Here is a 22,534-nt window from a genome sequence, read left to right as displayed (position 1 = left end):
AGAGAAGTGAGGATTTTGGCTTTCAATAAAAGACTCAAAACAAAGGACGGTGTTTAAGGATAACGGTCAGGGATCAAGGGAAATCTAAAGAAACAGTGTAGAGACAGGTGTCATTATTTCCACACTCTCACCCCCCCTAGCCCCCAGCCCCGCCAAATGCCGCCCAGACTCTCCTGCTGCTGTTGGCCCATATTCTTGTACAGCAAGTCAGCTGCCACCCTATATGGGCATCATCAGCCCCCCCACTTCCTGTTGACGGTGATTTAAAATCCCCATTAGAGAATCGGCCCCAGCAAAACCACAATCGGTGAACCACTGCTCTGAAAATGACCTTTTTAACATCGGCCGGAATTAGCCTACAAGCTGCCTGAATGTTTTATGGCTTCTTTTCTGCACTCCTTCTCACTGTGCATTAATACCCCCCCCCCGCCCCCCCCCCCCCCCCCCCAGGGTGCCTGTAAGGCAGGGTCAGTGCTTACATCTGTCTATCTCCTTCCCTGCTTCTGATTGGCTTTGCCTATTTCAGTATGTCTCCCTTATTGCAAGACTCCAAATAAGTCTGTCTAGAAAACATGTGTCATATAAATAGCCTGACCAAGACATAGCTACAAATCTAATGTGATTAAATTCCCGAGTATTAAACCATCTGACCCTGTGCTTCAGAGTACGGTTCATAAATGTAGACAGAAATAAAGTGTGACATCAGGGCGGCTCAGAGAAGCTAGTTTCACATCCATTAGAGAGTCAGAGGAAAATATTTATGATTTATGATCACACAGTAATGGATTTTCAGTACTGGCTTTTGAGTGCTGATTTAAAGCCCTTGTGATTACTGGTTTAAGTCATTTACAAGTAGTGATTTGAATCCAGAAATAAAAACAATCCAGACCTGATGCACATTTATTAGCTGATATAGGTTAGGCTGATTGATGGCTGTAAAGGCAGATATATAACCAAATAAACACATTATAGCAATAAACCCATATAGAGAAAGACCAGGAATAATTCTGGAGGTGGTATATTTTGACGCTCTGCCAGTGTGACTAGATGGAAGGACTCTTCATGTTTGGAGGGAATTGGCCGTAACTGAATTGTAGCCCCATGAGACGGAGAATCTCCCGCAGTGCGTGGGGTCTGGTTATGTCTGTGTCAAACACCTTGATTTCTCTGCGCTTATTCTGTCCTGTTTATCTCTGGATGTCTATTATTTTCCATGTTGAATCTGTCAGTGACTCAACCTGTCTGAGGTAATAAAAAAAGCAAAGTGCACAATGGGCCCACTTGAGGCCCGTCCATCTGTCCATCAGTCCGGCTGCCCGTGTCCGTCGCTCACGCCCCCCTGTTTTCGTCTTTCTGCCTGTTTTTCGCTGAGGGAGTGTTTTCGCATGAGTGCGAGGGGAGAGAGTGAGCTAATAGTTTTGCTCCAATTGAGTAGGTGGTGGAAAGGGGGGGCAAAAAAGAAGGAGGGGAGGGAGGAGAGATGGAAGGGAAAGAGAGCGAGTGGAGGAGTGGGTGGGAGGGGGGCTTTTATAAAAGCCTGACATCATAGAATAAGAATCAGTTTCAGGCAAAGAGAAGGGGAAGAGAATTGGATTGAACGAGCTTGTGCACATCACTTCCATACTTACGGTAAGTAAAAGGCCTTCTGCACATCACCTCCATACTGATGGTAAGCCAAAGACTGTGCACATCACCTTCATACTGACAATGTCAAAGACTTTGTGCACATCACTTCCATACTTATGGTAAGTCAAAGGTCTTGTGCGCATCACTTCCATACTGACGGTAAGCCAAAGACTTTGTGCACATCACCTTCACACTGACGATAAGTCAAAGACCTTGTGCACATCACTTCCATACTTAAGGTAAGTCAAAGACCTTGTGCACATCACCTCCATACTTATGGTAAGTCAAAGACCTTGTGTACATCACCTCCATACTTAAGGTAAGTGTGACGCCACTCTCTGCTTCCCACTGGACAGGAGCTGTTTACTGTTTGCTCTCTTATATGCTGGTGTCCTCATGCCTGCTGGTTGTTCCTCTAGTCCAGTGTAATTTACTGCTGTGTGTGTATGTGTTGGGGGGGGGTGTCCATTTCTCAATTTCTCTGGCTACTATGGGATAATCTGCTGAACCTGCAGCCGGCCCCTCAGCCTAGTGATGAAACACTTGTAGACGGTGTCAGAACAAGATGACCAGTGGTCAGAGGCAGGGGGTGGTAAAGGAGAAGAGTACGAACACCATGGACCACAACCCCCCCCCCCCCCCCCATGACAGAGGGCAAGACATCTGCTTACAGGAGAACATCCCAGCTGTGCACCGTAGCGTTCACATCTGGCACTCGTTTGTGCGAGTGTGAAACACCTGGCGCTGCACCTGCATGCCGGCCAACTCTCTCTGTCCCTCTGCCTTTTCCCCACATCTCCTCCCATCTGCCGCAGGGTGAGGTGACCTTCTAGGCAATTGGCAGCTGTGATTCACAAAATGAAATGAATGAATGAATCATTCATTCATTCAACACGAAATGCACGTGCAGTTTGAGGATTCGCTCCCTGTCCTTGTATCCCATTGACGCAATTTATGTGCTTGGCTGGTAATTCCCATGTTCTGAGTGTCCCATCTCTCTGCTCCAGCAGACAGACATGATGAAGGCCATCCTACAGTGTGTGTTCCTCGCCGCTCTCCTCACGATGTGCCTCTGCTACGGTATGACGTATAAAACACCGTTGCCGCCCTCTGACGCTTACGTCCCGAATCGGGGTTTATTCCTGTTTTGTTTTTGCAGATTCCCACGAGAGTCAGGAATCACTTGAAGGTAATTTCATTCGGTCGCTCGTACCGTGACAAACTCACACTTTCTTATAGCAGGTAACCTTAGCTGTTGCGTTATCAGAGCATGGCAATCGTTTTGTTGACATACTTTTTAAAATACAGTATATTTTAATTTAATTAAAAGATATATTTTTCGTAATTCTCATGTTTTCGTCTTGTATATTTCACAGACCCATTTGTCACTCGGTACCGGGCCAATTCCTTCTTCAACACCCAAAGAGGATCCATCTACAACAACTACAACTACAGAAGGTAACCATCTGTATTACCATGGTAACCTGGCATCTATGCAATACAGCTTCACAGAGTAACAGCGATTCTGATTGGCCCCTGATTTCATACATTAAGTATTGGATACCAGGTTGTGTAGCGTCTAGGAATGTGAGCTTATATAAGGTTTGTGGACTGAGTCCCCAAGGAGCAACGTATGTAACCAGGATTTCTAAAATACCCTGTTGGTAAGACTCCTGAAAAACTGTAAGTTATTTGGGGGAAGTAATCAGCGAAGCGAGTAAATTTGAAAAAATCTTTCCGTTTGCTCTTTAGCGCAAAGGGTTATATCTGCGAAGGATTTCACTTAATCCTTGGTTTTGCCAGGTTGGTGAAGTCACCAGCAGAACGACGCGCGGAGGTCTGCGAGGATTTCTTTCCGTGTCGCCTGTATGCCAATCGCCACGGCTCCCACGTGGCCTATCAGAGGTTTTTTGCCTCCCGGAATCCATGGAACGGAAGATACTGATCATCGCAAGCGGCGGCGTGACTCTCCGTTAAATCAACCAGCGTTTAAGCTTTGTGCGTTTATTTTATCCCCACGTCTTATCGTGCGCGTCTAGTTTACGGCGCAGTAAATATCGGTAGAAAGGCTAGCTGATCTGCTCAGATCACTCAAGCCAATTATTATTCCTAGTTCGTTAAAATTCAAAGCACACAACAAGGGGACCTTCGAATGTATTTTCATGAATCAGCAGTTCTCAACTTTTCTCTGTTCACTTTTCTACTTTTGTGGCCATCAAGGTTCAAGTTTTTATAGACATTCGTACATTGTATAAAATTAATCAGCAACGTGTCAAACGAAAACATACAAACAAATGCAAAAGAAAAATATAGCGGCATTGCGTCAATATTTTTGGCTGTTTGCTACAGAAAATGATAAACGTAAACCACCGTTACAGTAGCTGCTAAACATACGATGGATGTCGGGGTCCTGCCTACTTTTCATGATTTTGTGTAGAACTATTTTAACTTTCGTGTTTTCCATATAATTCTTACAATAAAGTTATTTTGATGTACCAAAAAAGACGTGGATGTTTGTACTGTCTGATGGCCAATGCAGCCTGCATCAGAAACGAGGACAAAGAACAGAGATGAGCTGAAGCTGCGCTGGTCGCCCGGCATTAAGTTGCGGCTTCGCCGCTTACCCGCATGCGGACTCCCCGCGGCGATACGCTGGGTTCATCGGGGACGCGTCCTTCAGCGCCCTCTCCTTGCCGATGTGTATACGTGGGGAAGCAGAGCGAAAGCAGACGACCAAATTACACCCCATATCGCCAAGAGTAACTGCGCACACTAGAAATATCACTGACGGAGGGACACGAGGTCAGCTCGCCGCATGCCGAAGGCTGCTGGGCATCTGTCTGTGCTGCGTGTCGGTACTGTGCATTTCTGTGCGGTACATATACTGCGTATGTACACTTAATTATATGTAAATCAATTCAGTACAACATGGTAACAAAGAAATACGACAGAAGTAAGAAAAATTATTAATTTATTAAGTACTTTGAGTAACCTGGGTACACGTTTTCTGCGACAAGCCCGTTGAATATATGTTGTAGCTATTCTATTGAATATTAAACCTTAGAAAAAAAAACAAATGGTACAAACAAATTCAGTCAAGATTTTATTCTCTGCAGTTTTTTCTATGCAGACTGGATCCTTATCGCTTGTTTAGCGGAAGGGGGTACCGATAAACCGAATGAGGTTTAGTGGTTTCTTGCATTTTTGCATCCTCAGCACCACGGTCCTCACACACCCGTCGGTTTGTTTGTGGGCTGAAAAGGGGGGAGGGTGTCAGGTCTGCAAGTCAGAAATTTTCATGGAAAAATAAAACCGCTAGTCCCGACGACTGATTTATTTTAACGTGCTAAATATTTGACCTCTATCTTTGTGAAATAGTTATAATCGTCATACTAGTATTGCAAACAATCTAAGAATATGTCTAAACCAAACTGTAAACTGGCTGAATATTTGGATATAAGGTTACATTGGTTATGCTGATAGTGCACAGTGCTAATATGATAGATTATTGATACAAATCATATGTGTTTGCCACTCAAATATGAATAAATTGCATGTAGACTTGGGGAAAATAGTGGAATTCTGCAGAAAGCTTAGCTCTTCTCTGCCCATATATAATGGCATGAATATAATTGTGTGTGCGTTTGCGCAGGGTGTGTGTGCCACACGATTCTCCTCCAATCACACTCTCAAGCCATGTGTGGGGGGGTCAAGTTATAAACTGGATGCCCTGGGCAAGCTGGGATCAGGACTGGGACCAGGCTTCTGAAGCTGCTGAGCGACCTGATAGAGAAGATGAAGACCTTTGCTGTACTCGTCCTGTTTGCCTTGGTGTCGGTCTGTCTGTCCACAGGAGGTAAGGACCAGCATGCTGGGTGTAATTGCCTGTACTGGTGGCTGAGTTCCCTCACATGTGGTCCCAATAAGGACCATAACAGAAAAAAAATAATAACAGTGCTGCAATTCATTTAATAAAATTCAATTTTTTTGCTCAGTTGACAATATTGCAATTCTCTACTCTCTCTTTTGTTAATAATCCCCCCTCCCTGCAGACTCCAAAGACACTGTATCAGGGAACGTCGCTGATTCTCCAAGCAATGCGGGTTAGGAGACAGGACTTCACAACATGCCCCACACATGCTGCTGCATGCAACCGTGTGTGTGTGTGTGTGTGTGTGTGTGTGAGTGTGTGAGTGTGTGTGTGTGAGAGTGTGTGTGTGTGTGTATGTGTTGGGGTCACAATGCTCAGTCCTCGGTAGCTTTTTATCTGTGCATCGATGTGTATTTACATCTGTAATTTACATGTCATTCACATAGAGCCTGCATATGTATATAATCATGCATGCATGCTGCATGTTATGCATGTGCATGTTCGCTGTGCAGATTTCAAAGTGCAAAAGACAGTGATGCATTTTCTGTGCATGCACGCCTGTTTGTCTAAATATGTTTTATGTATATATGCCTGCGCTTATGTGTGTTGCACATGTTTGCATAAATATGTGTGTATGTGTTACAGATATATTTGTGAAGAGAGACCTGGCCTCCAACCTGATGAGGCAGAAGAGGGCTGGGACAGCCCCCACAGCCCTGACCCTGACCCAGCTAGAGAGGTGCCCTCAGCTTTCTGACCCCCCCCCCCCCCACCCCCCACCCCCCGCTGTAGCACAGCACACAGAAAGCCTCACTTGCCATGCATTAAGCACTAGGCTAACATGGCAATGCAGTGCCTTATTCTGCATACATTCGTAAAATTCAAATGCGAACAATCTATTTTTACAGAGGAGTAGGTGTGGTTTCATATGCAGTTCATAGGCTCCTCTAACTTCGGTCTTCCTCTCTGCCCTCTTCCACTTGCTGCCTGTTCCTCCCTTGCTCTTCCCTCTCTTTTCTTCCGGGACAGCTTGAGAGAGGTCTGTGAGGTGAACATGGCGTGTGAGCACATGGCGGAGACTGCTGGAATCGTGGCCGCTTACACGGCTTACTACGGACCAATCCCCTACTAGTCAGCAACATGGCCGGCCTGTTGTCTCCGGGATAAGAGCTTGTCAGGATTGTCACTGTCTTTTTCAGGAAGCAATTTTTTTGGTGCTGAATTTAAAGAGGACCAACGATCTGAATGCCCCCAAAGATTTAACCTTCATGTGACACCGATCTCAGCAACTGTTTCAGGTTGTTAGAACAAAACCATATGTTTGGATTGGAAGCTAATATCCATCATGTGCCCATCTTATTTAAATCAGAAACCCTCAACTCTATACTAATCATTCACTTAAGAGGGAGACAGAAGAGAGAGATAGAGAGGAGAGAGAACGAGAAAGAGAGAGAGAGAGAGAGAGAGAAGTATGGAATAGTAGAATCTAGCTTGTCGCATGAAAATGCCACCATCATGGTTGTTAAAGGGTACAACTATAGATGTAAACAATAATGAAGACCAGCCAATACAACCCCTGGACCCTGTTAAATGGGCGGAGACCTCAACCCCCCCAAAGCTCAACCCAAAGTTATACACCTATCATTGATCGCAATTTAGAAAATAAAATCTGCATTTTGTTTTCTTGCTAATGTGTTTTTGTTGTCTCTCTCTGTTTTAGTTTATAGTAGATGGCTTCATTATTCCTTAGTTTAGCAACAATAAAGTACATGGAAATCAACATCTGCTGTGTCCATTCTGTTTGGCTGCCGTTACTGTCACTCTCAGCGTTTTGGGGTGGGGAGCCGAAAGGAGCAGAGGGACGGGGAATTCTGCAGTATCACAACTGAAAAGCAATGATATAGATTCATACCGTGGATCAGATATACCAAACACACTGTCCTTGGGATCAGAATTTCACAAAGATGACACTGAAAGCCGGCGTGAGGGTCCTCGACATGTCAGTCAAGCCCGATGGCCGACACTGAGCTGAAGTCTCACATGGCTGCATTCGCTTTAGGTTCAGGCTCCCATGGTGAGAGAACGGCATAGAAGACAAAATCTGGGGGCTTCACCTTGCAGTTTAGCTTGGCCAAAACTGCCCCATTTATTACACATCATACAAACTCTAACCCAGTATTTTTCTTGTTATGTAACAAGAGAATGTTATTATTTATGTAGCTCTCTTGGTAAGACTGTGGTTTCCTGCCCACTGAGTTGTGGGTTTTGCTCTCTGTTTGCATGAGTTTTCTCCAGATTCTCCTTTTCCTCCCACAATACAAACATGAGTGGCTTAAGGTGGACTGCTGTCTATAAATTGCTGGAGTGGTAGCTTGTGTGTGAATGAGGGCAATTTGATGGGCTGACATCCTGTCCGGAGTGTCCCCCACCTCAGAACCGCTGCTTCCTGCGATTGGATCCATGCAGCTGTCACCCTGTGTTGGATATGCACTCATGGGAAATGGATAGATGAATTACACAGTAAGAAACAGCCAACACCGTGAGAAATGGAAAAATCACATTTGTGATGTTTGTTATATGTTTATAATGTATGTATTTTCATCTGTAAATTATATTTCCGCTGCTGTATGCAGCATAATCTTAATTAATGGGAATTCATCGATTATTCAGTGATATAATTAAAGCCTTTAATGACATTTAAAATGGTTTTGTTATTTTTTTACGCGAAAATGTGCGTTTTTATTATAAATTTCTCTCAGAAAGGAAAATCACTGTGATGAAAAGTGTAACAGGATTGTAAGACCATTTCACTTCACGCTCCACGCAATAGATGGCAGTGTGGAGCTTCTTGACTGAATGCGAAGCACCCAAGCGCCGAAAAAGATTCATGACGTCACAGCAGTTACACGCATGCGAGGTGCATGCGCGACGAACACGTTGAGGGTCGCAGGCATGGCGGATGGAAAGGAGAGCGATAATAATGTGGAGCCAGAGGCAACGGCACTGAATGAGACTGAAGCTGCGTTTGGTGGTGAAGATGAAAAGGACACTCCAAAGACCTTCAAAGATCTTGTGAGAATTTGCGACATTATGGATTTATAGAACTAGAATATAAACCTACTGTTGTACTCGATAGCATCACTAACTACACACGGGAACATTCCAAACTTAGGCGCATGACTGTAACGTTCATATTGTCTTTTTTTTCGTTAAAAATTAGTTGCTCCTGCAGTTTTGTCAGCTAGCCTGCTAGCTTGTAAACACGACATGACCCGACGTCCAGCGACTTGTTTTTACGTTTATATAACGTGCTGGCATTTCAGCTTAGAGACGACATACCTCTTTAGAAGGTATACTTTATATTTGTGGTTTAGTTGTGACGCGCAGTGTTTAAGCCTCAAAAGGGATCGGATTTAGAAAGCTATCATCCACTTTCCTGAGTGTGCCTTCCGCAATGGCTCTGCCAGATGCCGCCCTTTGCTTTGTTGACGACCCCTTAATGTGATTCTTAGGGGGTGACAGATGTGCTGTGTGAAGCCTGTGAACAGCTCGGATGGAAACATCCCACAAAGATCCAGGTGGAGGCCATACCTGTAGCCCTTGAAGGTGAGTGTGTGGAGACTGGAGGCAGGTGGGGTAGTTAAAGGCCATCATACGTCCGGTTGAAAGGACATGGAACATATTAAGTCTTGATGAAACTGAGGAACATTATCTACCTTTGTTTTCCACTGCATAGTAGTACAGTGTATGATTCTGTATGTGACAAATAAAACTCTGAACTTGAGCATCTAAACCTCGATGAGTTCGGTAAAGCATCTAGCTGGATAAGTGGGTAAATGATTAGATGCTTGGGATTGTTGTGACTGAGCAAGAACAAATAATGTAACAATAAAAGTAAAAAAATAACAATGATAACAGCTGTTAGACTACTTAGTGTGCGCTGTCCCTGCCCTATGTTTATAGGACGTGATGTCATCGGCTTGGCTGAGACCGGCTCGGGGAAGACGGGGGCCTTTGCCCTGCCCATCCTGCAGTCGCTCCTCTCCTCAGCCCAGAGGCTCCACTCCCTGATCCTGACGCCCACCAGGGAGCTGGCCTTCCAGATCGGCGAGCAGTTCGAGGCCTTGGGATCCAGCATCGGCGTCAAGACCGGTGTGTGGCTCTGGGCGTCTGTGAAAAGCACAGCTCCGTGCTGGAGGGGATGGAGAAGCCGGGGCGGGGGGTCCGGTGTCACCACACGTTAACAGGCTCTGCTTTTGTCCCTGCTTTAGCTGTCATTGTTGGCGGAATTGATATGATGTCCCAGTCGATCTCATTGGCCAAGAAACCTCACATTGTCATTGGTGAGTCAGACAGCCTCTCTTTATAGAGTAATGCACTTCTGAATTCTGTAACCTCACCTAATAACTGGCGCGGAAATTCAGTTTTAAAATGTGTGCAAGAGCAGGTATAATACTAAAGGAAGTAGGTTTGTAACCCAAAGGTTGCTAGTTCAGGTCCCCGGAAGGGCTCTGTTTAATTGGGGTAATAAATCTGAATTGCTACTTTGCAATCTGCAATTTTTTAGATAAAACTACTGAATAAATAAATATGTGTAAATTCCACACTGTCTAGGTTGTCCTGCGCTCTCTGCAGATGTATAAATGTAGTCCTTAGATGTTTGTCAGGCTTGTGTTCCGCTGGTTACGCTGGGCATCATCAGTAGGTTCACTAAAATGCCCAGCAGTGCCGTAACAACACATTATGTAATGACGATGAAATGTAACGAGTTTATAAACTACATTACATTTAAATCCCGTTATAACGGACTTCAAGGGACCTGGCAAAACAGTCCATTACATCCAATCCAGAGTTGCTGTATGGCCAGAACACAACTACAGGACGCCATTTACTCATGCCACACCTCAGCAGACACACTTGTGGTATAGATTATTATACTGTACATGTAGTAATCCAACTTTACCTGACCAGATGCGTGACTATTAATAATCCCGACTACGTATCTGCGCTGGATATCACCAGCCCGCCACGCGCCTTGTAGGCGGAGCCTGTATGTCCGTTATAGCCGAACAAAACTACAGCTAAAAGCGGCCCTGGGGACCAAATTGTTTGTCCGTTATAATCGAAATTCCGTCATATGCAAGTCCGCTATATCCGATGCTTTTTCTGCATGTTCTTAAAGGCGCACAGCCGGGACCAGCGGACATCGTCTATTATAGAAGATATTCCGTTATAAGCGAGTCCACTATAACGGGATTTTACTGTATGATTTTATATTGTGACATTACCCTGTAATCATCATCATCATTGTTGTTATCATTCAATTTGTTACATTCTGTCGAGTTATCACATAATGTGGCATTATTACAGCATGCGTTGTCACAAGTGCCCTTTCACAAGCAATGGATGGCGTTTTCTCTAGCCAGTGTTGTGATCATTCCTAAATCCGTTTATCCTGGATCGTTTAGCCACTCCTGGCAGGCTGATAGACCACCTGGAGAACACGAAAGGCTTCACGCTGCGGGCCTTGAAGTTCCTGGTGATGGACGAGGCAGACAGGATCCTCAACATGGACTTTGAGACGGAGGTCTGCCCTGGATATCTGCCCACTGCACACCCCGATAAGATTCATGTGGGGAGGTGCGAACCCCCGCAGAATAAACACACGGCCTTCTCGCCCCCTTCTGCTCTCTCAGGTAGATAAGATCCTGAAGGTGATTCCCAGGGAGCGACGCACGTTCCTCTTCTCCGCCACAATGACTAAGAAGGTACCTATTCCGTTCTACAGCCCCTCAAAGGTCTTTCTCCCTTGATCTCTGTCACTCTTTGATCTCAGGATTGTCCTTAAATATGGCTTAATATTCGTTACTGTAGGTTCAGAAGTTACAGAGAGCAGCCCTGAAGGACCCAGTGAAGTGTGCTGTGTCGACCAAGTACACCACAGTGGACAAGCTGCAACAGTATTACATCTTCATACCATCCAAGTACAAGGTGAACCAGTGCATGGGTTCTTCTCTCTCTCTGTCCCTTGTTCCTTACGTTGGCCTCCAAGCTCAATGCCATATGCCAGATTACACCCTCAGCCTCTGTTCCTCCAGTTGACTTGGATCTTGCGCTTATTTTGTTTTTTGACATCCCTCCTAGTGTCTCAGCCCCTGTCTGTAATGTCCTCCTCATCCCTTTGCTTATATATTTGGCTGCACAGGCCCCAATATATCTCTCTCTCCTTTTGTAACCAGGACTGTTATCTGGTCTCCATTCTAAACGAGCTGGCGGGAAACTCCTTCATGATCTTCTGCAGCACCTGCAATAATGCCCAGCGGGTGGCGCTCATGCTGCGAAACCTGGGCATCACCGCCATTCCCCTGCATGGACAGATGAGCCAGGTGAATGAGATGGAGGCAGACAGTGCAGTGTCCCCCCTGTGTAAAACGCCCTGCTCCATCACTACATATTAAACAACTGCTTATGACATTGAGACTGTGATCGTCTTTCAGAACAAGCGTCTCGGAGCCCTGAACAAGTTCAAGTCCAAGTCTCGCTCCGTCCTGCTGGCCACAGACGTGGCGTCCAGGGGCCTCGACATTCCACACGTCGACTGTGTCATCAACTACGACATCCCCACCCACTCCAAGGTGCCTGGCCGCCCCTCCCTGCCCGCTGTCCCTGTGCCCTCGGTCGGAGTCATCAGTACGCCTGTGCACATCATGTCTACATGTCTACCTGCAAATGCTGCACTCCAGTGTATTTTACTTGACCACTTATTTTTTTTACCCCATTTAATGTTTAACACGCTCTACAGGATTATATCCACAGAGTAGGCCGCACGGCGAGGGCAGGCCGTTCTGGCAACTCCATCACTTTTGTCACACAGTAAGTGCCAACCTTCACTCACATGTTTCTGCCTCCCTGTTTCGAAGTGCTTCTGTCGCCCCCTGCAGGCCGTCCTTGGCTCTTCACCCTTCCATCACCTGGTGTTTTCTCCAGTTGTTTCCACCACAAACAATTGCTCTAGAACTACATGGGAAGCTTGGTGTCCCCCATAAAATTGCCAGACATATTTAATTAGTCAGTGTCAATTGCTTTCCATCACATCACTTGATGTCTATTGAAGATTCTTGTATGCTTTGTATACTTGGTCAATAGACAAAAGTTTATTGGTTAATATGCTTCCATGATATGATTATGCAGCCCGCCCATAAGCCGTGCTTCACTGGGCATCTGAAAGCTTCATACATAGTTACTGCTTAGGCAGCGTTATTTGGACAGATAGACTTGCAGTCAGATGTTTTAGTCCTGCCTGCATTCCAGGCTTCTTCACATGACAGGATGAAGAGCCAATAGCATTAATGCTAACAACTGACTTACCGGTTTTACATGCGGTGGGATACTCGCAATATTCATTAATTCTGTCGCATGCAGGGGCACAGAAGCATTATGTTGCAACCCAGAGTGACAGATTATCGGTTCACATGTCATCTTTCGCCATTGACATCTATAAATATTGTAAATTAAGTTAACATTCAGCAAGTCATTTCCAAGTTCGTTTGTTTAATTTTCAGTGAACGTTCAGTGATTTATTTATTTTTTTCTAGTAGACTAATTTTATAGTTAGCTTGCTAATTAAGCTGTGTGTATGTTCAAAATGGTCAAATCGCTTGAGAAGGAGCAATGCTGGTATAACAGGATAATTGATAATTTCTTACAAGGAGAAAAGAGAGCTGAAAGTAGCTGATTGACTAAAATACAAAAATAAACACACTATGTCCACACTATGCTTCCCTCATTTTATTAATCACCATCCGCCACTGGTTTCCAGTCTTGCTTACACCCCCGCAATGGTCGCTAACAGCATGAGTTACTCGGAGAGCGTTTCCTACTCCACAGGTATGACGTCGAGCTGTTCCAGCGAATCGAAAGCCTGATAGGGAAGAAACTGCCCGCCTTCCCCACACAGGAAGAGGAAGTGATGATGCTGATGGAGCGAGTGAGTGAGGCGCAGCGCTTTGCTAGAATGGTAGGTCCCAAATAGTTACACTCATTTGCATGTGTAAACATTCTCATTTCAGAACAGTGGATAGTCTGCATGTTCCAATGGGTCTCCCTCTTTCATCTAATCTCGATTGTTTTTTTTTTTCTCCCCCCATTTGACTTCCTCATATCAGAGCTTCCTTGGCACGTATCTGACAATCCCCATGTCCTGTTTTTCTCCCCCAGGAAATGAAAGAACAAGGGGAGCAGCGGAAGCGACCCAGAGGAGGGGAGGGAGAGGGGGACGACACGGAACAGTCGAGCGGAGTGAGGAAGAAAGTTAAAGGAGGGAAAGGACCCGGGAAGGGGAAAGCAGCAGGGAGAGGGCGCTAGAGATGCAAAAATAAACATTTTGACAAACTTGTACATATGAAATATCTCACCTGTCTTCTATTTCTCAGTGTTTCGCTCAGAAACTCTCTGATGAGTTTAGTTATCAGGCTAAACTTTCCTTTGAAAGTTTGCAGTTGATTGCAGCAGAATTCTTGTTGCTTGACATCACTGGAATTTGTCTCAGAGGTCTTTTTCAAAGTTGCCAATACCAATGTTTCTCTAGTCGAACACACTAACACACTTTCCGAGGTAACAATGTCTCATGTTTCTAATTATTTATATTGTACAGCAGTAATCAAAATAACTTTGTCAGCTGCAAAGTTTTTCCATGAAATGCAACACTGTTTCAAATGATTAATTTGCTTTTTAAAGAACATACTGGCAATTAAAGGTTGTGCAGATTGTTCTTACTTTGAATTGTGTGAAATTGGCATTTTTTTGTGTGTTTAATGACTCAAGTACAGTCCTTTTCATTATTTTAGCGAGGGTGGAGGCGTCATGTGCAAAACGTACATACTGAAGAGGTCTGCATTTGAACTCCTGGAATTAGTCTGTTAAACACATTGTGAATTGATTGTGTTTGTAATGTTTGCGGTAATTAACCCCAAAATCCAGGCATTCCTTCGCAGAACAGCTTCAATTGTGTGAGAACTTCCAGGATACCAGATTCGTTTTCCTGTATTGTTTGTTTTGTCGAATCGGCTTTGTGGGCATTTATTTCCAATGATTATTTCTGACGTAACGTCATTCTCCACCCTGTCCCCGTCCCTACTTTTCACGCGGCTGCGCGTTCGCTGCTCGCCGAGTGCGCGCGTCCGCGGCTGAACCTGCAGGAACTTTATAAAAGAAGGACAAGAACAGGGGAGACAGTCACAAGAAGATGGATTTCTTGATAGGGAGTCCATTTGCTACTCCAGTGGGACAGCGAATAGGTAACATCAGCAGAATAACGCTGCGTTAGACTGATTGCATTGCGATTTCTGCTTACTGTGTATTGATCTCATAATATTATCTTCTATTCCAGTACTAATTATTGTATATAAATATTGACTGCTGAGTTTATGTGAGATTCGATGAAAAATCAATTATGTAAGTTTTCGGGGTTGAATTTAGTAACAAAGCCGGCTGGCTACAGGTAGTGAATATTGAATGTGTACAGAACTCATTCGTGGGTGGTGACGCACTGAATGAATTCGTCGTCCAATTGGCTGGATTAGATGACTTGACGTCTGTTTTAGCAAATGATGTATAGAAATTACGGAGTGGGCGTGGTTTAAGGAAACTTTCTCACAAAAGCCTGACCTCGTTTTATAACGTTAATGCTATTTAGAAATAATAGGTCTTTCTTATAAGCTATGAATACTTAACGAGTTTAGTCGACTCAGATGACTTTTTTTCGTCATGGATTTCTTCTACACAGAGATTTGCTTATTCATTATGAGAAAAGGCAATAAATTAACGGACCTAGAAGTTTTATCACGTCAATTTTTGTATTCCAGCTTGGTGTACATTGAGCAAAAATTAGTTGTAGGACATAAGCGATCATTCAGACAGACTGATTATAACGCGCATTACCATTTAATGTGATAAGAAGCAAGCATATAATTTGCATATAATTTGATCGCTTTCTTTTATTATTATCGTCTGCAGTTACTACAAAGTGAGGAAGCTACAAACGGGCTGACGAATTATGTCCTAACGAAGGCAGATTTATTAAAGAAGCAGAGGTGCAATGCCATATCTAATGGGACTGATGCTAAAGTATGAAAAACTCATTAACGTTCGGCTCTTATTGTGGTCTTGTATTTAAACTGGTTTTGAGTTGGTGGGTATAGAGATGGAAAGTTCAGGTCCAGAAAGTAGTCATACCATCCATATACAGGTTCACAGAGGCATGAAATAACATTCCCCCAGGAATATTGCGTATTGTGAGTTAGCTTTGGACTGCAGTAGCCCCACAGCTAATCCTAAGAAGTATAAGGTGTAAATATACACACAAAGGGCTATTCATAGGTGCCAATCAGAGGTGGAAATTTCCGGTACAGAAAGTAAAAATCCAGACCAAGATTTTGTTCCAACCAACTAGTTGAGTATTAATAGTCACAGTCACAGAATACTCAACTGGTTGGTTGGAACAAAATCTTGGTCTGGATTTTTTACTTTCTAATTCCCACCTCTTTCTAATTTCCACCTCTGATGGGCATCTATGAATAGCCCTTTGTGTGTATATTTACACCTTATGCTTCTTAGGATTAGCTGTGGGGCTACTGCAGTCCAAAGCTAACTCACAATACGCACTATTCCTGGGGGAATGTTATTTCATTGCCTGTGTACCTGTATATGGATGGTATGACAATAAAGACTGCCTGACCTCACTTGACAAGTGTTGGTTTTTCTAGAACATGCCACAAGTGCTGCTCTCCTGTCAGAGGACTGGGGCTTGAACATGGAAATCTGTGACATCATCAATGACACGGAGGACGGGTAAGTGATTTCTTTTTGCTTTAAACAGAAGTTGCCTTTATCCAAATCAGCAGGGCATTTTACCATCTAATGCACTTGTGTATTAACAAATAACTAGGGTCTATACTGACTTGTGGGCTTGTTGAGCAGTTCTGGTTTTTAACCATTAGATTATTAGCAATAAGTCATTAGCATTCATGAAAATTTCAATTATACCTAATTATTTGGTCTAATTATCTCAATAATTTAACCAATACAGTCCTGTATTAGGCCTTGGGGGATTTGTGGATTAACAAATGATTATTTTCCTTAAGCAAGTTTTTCCTCATCTATTTAGTCTTCCCAGTAACTTTGGTTTTTAATAATCAATTGGTGATTTTTAGTCCAAAAGATGCAGTCAGAGCAATAAAGAAGAGGATTGTGGGAAACAAGAATTTTACAGAGGTCATGCTGGCGCTCACAGTGAGTCCTTCCGGTTTTATCTCATTTTTCTTTCTTGCCATTTCATCCTCTCTCTTCCATTGCGGTATTTTTCAGTCAGCAGTTTTGACTCAGCTTTAATCACAACTGACTGACATCATGTTTGTGGCTGTGCTTTACACCTCAAGCCCGTGGACAGTGCTTAGCATTGCTAAGAACCCTGGCAGACTCAGTAAATGCCCACGGTATAGCAATAGCAGAGGAATCAGGGTTGCCAGATTCTGTCAGATGACCGGAACTGTGGCCAGTTCGTGCAGCATTGGCCTGTGAAAATCAACACATACGGTTGGTGTTTAACTGAAACCTGTCCGTCAGGTGCTGGAGACATGTGTGAAGAACTGCGGCCACAGGTTTCACGTGCTGGTGTCCACGCGGGAGTTTGTGGATGGCGTCCTGGTGCGAGCCATTTTGCCCCGGAACAACCCACCCATGGCGGTACAGGAAAGGGTGCTGAGCCTCATACAGGTGTGCAGAGCCTGTGACGCATTTACACTTTAGGACACTATGTTGTGTATTTTTGTGTTTGTGTGATGGTTCAATAGCATAATGCCCCTCCCCCGTGTGCGTCGAAACAAATGTGGGCGCTGTTTGTGTTACACGCGGCAGCCCGATCCTCTGTATCTCCTCTGTACCGGTTTTGCTGGCTGGTGTCCCTGCGAGCGGTTTGATGCATGTGTGCCGTTTAGGCGTGGGCTGACGCCTTCCGCAGCTCGCCCTCTCTGACGGGCGTCGTCTCCGTGTACGAGGACCTGAGGAGGAGAGGCGTGGAGTTCCCCAGCACGGAGCTGGACGGCCTCTCCCTGATCCACACCCCGAGACGGGTAGCTGCCGCCCCCCCCCCCCATGGCTGATGCAGCTTCACACGCCCCCTCCCTCGTAACCCCATGCCGACCTGTCTCACTCGCCCGCCCTCAGAGTCTCCCGTGCAGCTCGGCTCTCATCTCCCCGCCCGCTGTGGCCTTCGACACCCCCTCTGCCCCTGTGTCAGTCCAGGATGCGGTCTCACCCCTGAACAGTGAGGTAACTCTTTCCTTATTACCTAAACATGTGACCTCATCCGGCGAGAGGTGTAGTTATTGTAGACCTAGAGCAGAACTAGATATTCTGTTTCCTTTCTTTCTGGGGCATTTTTATTTTCATATCTATCGGTGAACTTTTCTACGTGGTGAACCCTGTGATATACTTGAAAAACAAAATGCTAGAAAGATAATGATTGTCCATCAATAATGAAAGTCATCAGACATCTCAGCCACCACACATGCAGGGGCAGTTCTTGGATTGGGGGGGGGGGGGGGGGAGTCAGGGGAGACCAGTGCCCCCCTGCCAACATGCATGCCCCCCCTAAATACATATGCTACTTGGGTCTGATAACGTATTAATATTATTATTGTTGTTGTTGTTGTTATAATTGTTATTATTATTGTTATTATTGTTATTGTTGTTGTTATTATTATTGTTGTTAGTATCATTTACAGCTACCTTTACATTTTTATATGTGGGCTAAAATTTTGTGCGCAGGCGAAACAATCGTAAGCATGTTTTCGTAACAGACTCTTAATGCGGGTACGTCGGGTGGTCGAGTCACTTCAGTTGGTGAAACGTGAAGTTAACGACAGAAAAAAATATCAAGCTTGTGGGAAACAAGAGAGTGTGAACAAGAAATTAGTGTTAAATATTGGTAAAATCTGTAAAATGTAACTGCAAAGCATTCCATAAATAACTCTGGTTTTCAAAATGGTCTTTTGCTTCTTAATGCTGGCAGTCTAGTGTCAGTGATACATGGAGGACATTAAGTTCAAATGGGTCCGGACCCCCTAACAGAACAACTGGCCCCAGTCTGGACCCCCCCCGGTTGAAATGGTCTAGAACCACCAGTGTACACATGACTGAGATGCGTTACGAATGTAGATTCTGAATCTCAGGTGGAGAAGCTGAGAGCTGAGCTGGACACGGGCCGAGGAAACCTGATGCTGATGTCGGCGCTGATGAGCCAGCTGGAGCCAGATCGGGCCCGCCCAGCAGACACGGAGCTGCTTCAGGTCCGACACCGCCGGTTCTGTCAGCTCTCTGGGGGGGGGGGCTCCCGTGCCCCCGGCTGGCACAAACCATCCTGCCTGCTCTGCTCTCCCTGTCTGCCAGTAGCAGCTGTACTCCGTGTGTAAGGGCATGCAGGACCGGGTGGTGCAGCTCATCCCAGTGGTCAGCGAGGAGAGCCTGATGGAGGAGCTCCTGAAGGCCAACGACGAGCTCAACGCCACCTTCGTCTCCTACAGCCGGTGCTCGCTGCGTTTTTATCTCCTCTGGACTTAGCATGTGGCCAAGAGCCTTGAAAATACAGCACATGTGTAACATGCACCCTCTCCTGTGCGTTTTGCCTCCTGTCAGGTTTATGAAACACTGCGACGGACAGAGTACTGCAGAGCAGGTGAAGCTGCATTGTCGTCATTTCCTTTTTTCACAGTATGTATAAATGTCTTCATTCCACACTTTTTTTCCATTTCATTCCCAGGCCTCTGATACTACCTACGGCAATCTTTTTGAGCTCAGTACCACCCCCTGCGCTTTCAGCCAATCAGCTGTCCCTACTGCTCCCGCCCACCAGCCCGCCAGCCAATCTACTGTGAGCACGCTCCCCAGTCTAATGGCTGGCCTGAGTAAGTGGTGATCTTCTGCTGATGTCAGCCTGCATGCATGCTCCAGACATGTATATTAATGTGTTTCTCTTTGTTCCACCCTCTGAAAGATACCAGAGAAGATGACCTTTCCATATCTGCTCAGGGCAGTAATAATTCTCAGCTCAGGTAGGAGGTGTTGTGGACAGGTGATGTTGCCAGTTGAACAGTGTTTCCCAATCCAGTTCTCAGGGACCCGCAGACAGCCCATGTTTTTGCTGCCTACCAGCTCCAGAAATGTGGACAGTGACAGGGAGCTGGAAGGCAGCGAAAACATGGACCATCTGTGGGTCCCCCAGGACCAGTTTGGGAAACACTGCAGTACAGTAATGATTGAACTTTGAACTGTACAATGAAGTCATCCTGCTAAATTAGTGACGACAGTTAGAGGCGGTCATGTCAAATTCCTAGGCAGCTGGTGACCTAATGGGACATGTTGCGGAAGGGACTCACCCCAACCACCACAGACAGTAGCCCAGGAGCTCACAGCCACTTAGGCTTACAGGTTTGCGTATGTTGCAGTGAGAAGCGTGACATCACGGGGGTAGAGAAGTCACTGACTGAGGCTCCAGAGACCAGACTGCAGAACAATGGAGAGGTTTGTAGCCCAAAAGATGATTGTCTTATTAATATAACATAATAATATAGTGAGCGGAAACTGAATGGCAGATTACATTAGGCTAAGAGTAGGAATTATTAACAATTATTATGCCAGTCAAATTATACAAACAGATTCTGGTGTTATGCCCGTGTATGTTGATTCATGCACCATCTTATGATTTATATGGAGTGTCTATCTGTGTGTTGGTCTGTACTTCTCTTTTAGTGTAATGTGTCATATGAATCCAGGCAGAATGTTAATAAACTGTCTGTCTGTCTGTCTGTCTGCCACAAGGACGTCAACGTGGAATCCGTCATCCTTGGCTCCTCCCCTAATTTTGATTGGATGGTGGCAAAGGGAATGGTGGGTAGTGCTCAAAGATACGGGAAATAAAGCATGAATAGGGTCTGATCTGCTTTGTAATTGTGTGCATGCAGATTTGCAGAATTTTGCAGTAGCAAACCAGGGCTAATTACCTGGTAAATAATAAATAACAATGCTGGGGTTTTGCAGTAGCACTGTGATTAACTGTAGAAGGAAAAATAATGGTGCCTCTGCCCCCCCCCCCCCCCCCCAGATTCCAGTGAGTCAGACAGACGCAATGGAGGATATTGAGAAATGGCTAGATGCTGATATGGTGAGGCTTCCCTCTGTAGTTTAAGTTGAACTTTTGTTATTTGCTTCTGAATAGTTGCACTTATGACTTATGACACTGTCCTTTTATTTTTTTACTGTTGCCAAGGAAACAGGAAAATAGGCTGAGGCCTTAGGGATCTAGCTGCTGAAATTTTAACCTGTTAGACTCATTTCATTAGCCTACGATTGACATGCATTGTGCACGAACATCTGTTTCTCAACATTCAGTTCCTCCCTCTGTTTATGTGTTTATGTGGATTATTTGCCGTTCCGGGCCTTTCTACCAGTGCTGCCCACTTCTGTACCTTTAAGGGATGCTGGTGGGTCGTGTTATGTAAATTTGGTGAATCGTAGCCATAAGCTGATGCTGATAATATACCCATTTGTCCCTCAGGAGGGAGAGTTGACTGAGGGCGAGGGCGTGACCAGCGAGGGTGAGTTGTTGTTTTTCGGCAGTTTTAATCATTTTCTGCCATGAAACTAAGTGGGTGGCGTCAGTGTCTCCGTAGCCTGTAATTCCACCGTCATTATGCGCTGCGTGTCTCACCCACATCTCTCACACGTTTTTAAGCTGCTGCCGTCTTCTTGGCTTTCAGAGTTCGACAGGTTTCTGGAGGAAAGAGCAAAGGCTGCCGAACGCCTCCCGTCCCTCGGGGCCCCGGTGCCGGATCCGCCCCCCCCGCAGTCACATGACTTCATGCTTTGAGCAGCTTGGAGCGGTTAGAGACGAACTGGCAAAAATGTTTGGCACCAGAAAGACGGGCGTCGTGATACTGACACAGGATCCTGAGAGTTCCATGACAGGCACCTTTTATCAGAGAGGAAAACAAGTTATTATGGTTAAATGAGCACCATACTTTCTTAGAGTCATGTCTCGAACCTCATCCTGATTACAGTCATGGTTCTCCATAACCTTGCATTCATAAAAGGTCAAGATTATTTCCCAGACAGTTCTGAAAACTGATTAAGTTAAATATGAACAGGATGACTTTAGACAAAAGGTCAAAAATGTACATTTAGTAATGGCACAAAGAAAAAGATTATTCGCATGTGGGATAGTAGGTTTTCGTTAGGCGTGATGCCATCTTGCGACAACACATGAATAATGCAATTTGAGTCGGATTTTTTTCACTAAAAATGGCATACTCCAAACGTTACCACTGGATGGCAGCACGTTGCATGAAAAATTATGTTCCCTCGATTGGTTGTTACAATACTACCCTCACAGGTGCACGTCCTTCGTTTTCCTTTAACCAATGAAACATTACAATGAAATAATTTATTGCTGTTACTACAATATAAGTGAGTGAAAAATAAAATAGAACTGATATAATTAAGCTAAATGAGTTATATTTTAAGGGTAATATATATTTTAGTGCTTGAAAAAGTTGAATCAACAGTCTGTATTTGCCTTATAAAGAGTTAGTGTGTTAATTATTGTGTTAATTATTGCTCAGTTGTGTTTGTTATATTGAAGTGTTTTATTAAAACAAAAAAATAAACTTTAGATATAATGAATTTACAGAATTTTTCTGGTAACCCTTTCTTATATTACTGAAGTCAAGTTTAGAAACATCTGTTCTGAGTAATTCGGCTGTATCCCTACCGCAACGATGCACATTATGTACATGATATCGATTATCCGTCTTATTCATGAGATCTTCAAGGGAGCTCATCAATAAAACGGAATGTAATATCTTTTATATGTCTAATATATTATTAAGCTAATGCTTAAAAAAGTTTAAAATTGCGTACTGATACAGTCACACGTGAATGATAGACGAGATAAGCATTGGTTGTTACATAACGCATAAAAAAAAT

General features: G+C 44.6%; 4 protein-coding genes across 5 annotated transcripts; all 4 read left to right on the top strand.

Moving 5' to 3' along the window:
* Positions 1 to 1,525: 1,525 nt before the first annotated feature.
* mgp (matrix Gla protein) lies at positions 1,526 to 4,129 on the top strand. 2 transcript variants are annotated; one of them, XM_023829969.2, is made up of 5 exons: positions 1,526 to 1,629; positions 2,634 to 2,706; positions 2,786 to 2,815; positions 3,003 to 3,084; positions 3,430 to 4,129. In XM_023829969.2, exons 2-5 carry the CDS (start codon positions 2,643 to 2,645, stop codon positions 3,569 to 3,571), a joined length of 318 nt encoding a protein of 105 aa, XP_023685737.1. In that variant the 5' UTR covers positions 1,526 to 1,629; positions 2,634 to 2,642; the 3' UTR covers positions 3,572 to 4,129. The 2 variants fall into 2 exon arrangements, with proteins under 2 accessions (XP_023685737.1, XP_023685736.1); XM_023829968.1 differs by having other exon boundaries at positions 1,533 to 1,629; positions 2,637 to 2,706.
* A 232-nt stretch (positions 4,130 to 4,361) lies between these two features.
* On the top strand, positions 4,362 to 7,277 carry bglap (bone gamma-carboxyglutamate (gla) protein). Its single transcript, XM_023829971.2, has 4 exons — positions 4,362 to 5,482; positions 5,679 to 5,729; positions 6,143 to 6,236; positions 6,527 to 7,277. The coding sequence occupies exons 1-4, from the start codon at positions 5,422 to 5,424 to the stop codon at positions 6,627 to 6,629; spliced, it is 309 nt and encodes a 102-aa protein (XP_023685739.1). The 5' UTR covers positions 4,362 to 5,421; the 3' UTR covers positions 6,630 to 7,277.
* Positions 7,278 to 8,383: 1,106 nt separating this feature from the next.
* Positions 8,384 to 14,278, top strand: ddx47 (DEAD (Asp-Glu-Ala-Asp) box polypeptide 47). The gene is made up of 12 exons (XM_023829903.2): positions 8,384 to 8,569; positions 9,010 to 9,103; positions 9,461 to 9,649; positions 9,769 to 9,840; positions 10,966 to 11,084; positions 11,194 to 11,265; positions 11,372 to 11,488; positions 11,737 to 11,883; positions 11,995 to 12,132; positions 12,300 to 12,370; positions 13,385 to 13,514; positions 13,715 to 14,278. Exons 1-12 carry the CDS (start codon positions 8,408 to 8,410, stop codon positions 13,859 to 13,861), a joined length of 1,458 nt encoding a protein of 485 aa, XP_023685671.1. The 5' UTR covers positions 8,384 to 8,407; the 3' UTR covers positions 13,862 to 14,278.
* A 323-nt stretch (positions 14,279 to 14,601) lies between these two features.
* On the top strand, positions 14,602 to 22,231 carry LOC111853211 (target of Myb1 membrane trafficking protein-like). Its single transcript, XM_023829905.2, has 16 exons — positions 14,602 to 14,793; positions 16,261 to 16,345; positions 16,708 to 16,786; positions 17,120 to 17,269; positions 17,491 to 17,625; positions 17,720 to 17,824; positions 18,727 to 18,843; positions 18,947 to 19,080; positions 19,190 to 19,229; positions 19,314 to 19,458; positions 19,548 to 19,605; positions 19,999 to 20,074; positions 20,372 to 20,440; positions 20,655 to 20,714; positions 21,108 to 21,147; positions 21,310 to 22,231. The coding sequence occupies exons 1-16, from the start codon at positions 14,742 to 14,744 to the stop codon at positions 21,417 to 21,419; spliced, it is 1,455 nt and encodes a 484-aa protein (XP_023685673.1). The 5' UTR covers positions 14,602 to 14,741; the 3' UTR covers positions 21,420 to 22,231.
* The last annotated feature ends 303 nt before the right edge of the window (positions 22,232 to 22,534 follow it).

Source organism: Paramormyrops kingsleyae, chromosome 22, assembly GCF_048594095.1.
Source record: "Paramormyrops kingsleyae isolate MSU_618 chromosome 22, PKINGS_0.4, whole genome shotgun sequence".
Lineage (NCBI taxonomy): Eukaryota > Metazoa > Chordata > Actinopteri > Osteoglossiformes > Mormyridae > Paramormyrops > Paramormyrops kingsleyae.
The sequence above is the reverse complement of the archived record's forward strand: the minus strand, read 5'-3'. Positions and strand labels throughout refer to the sequence as shown.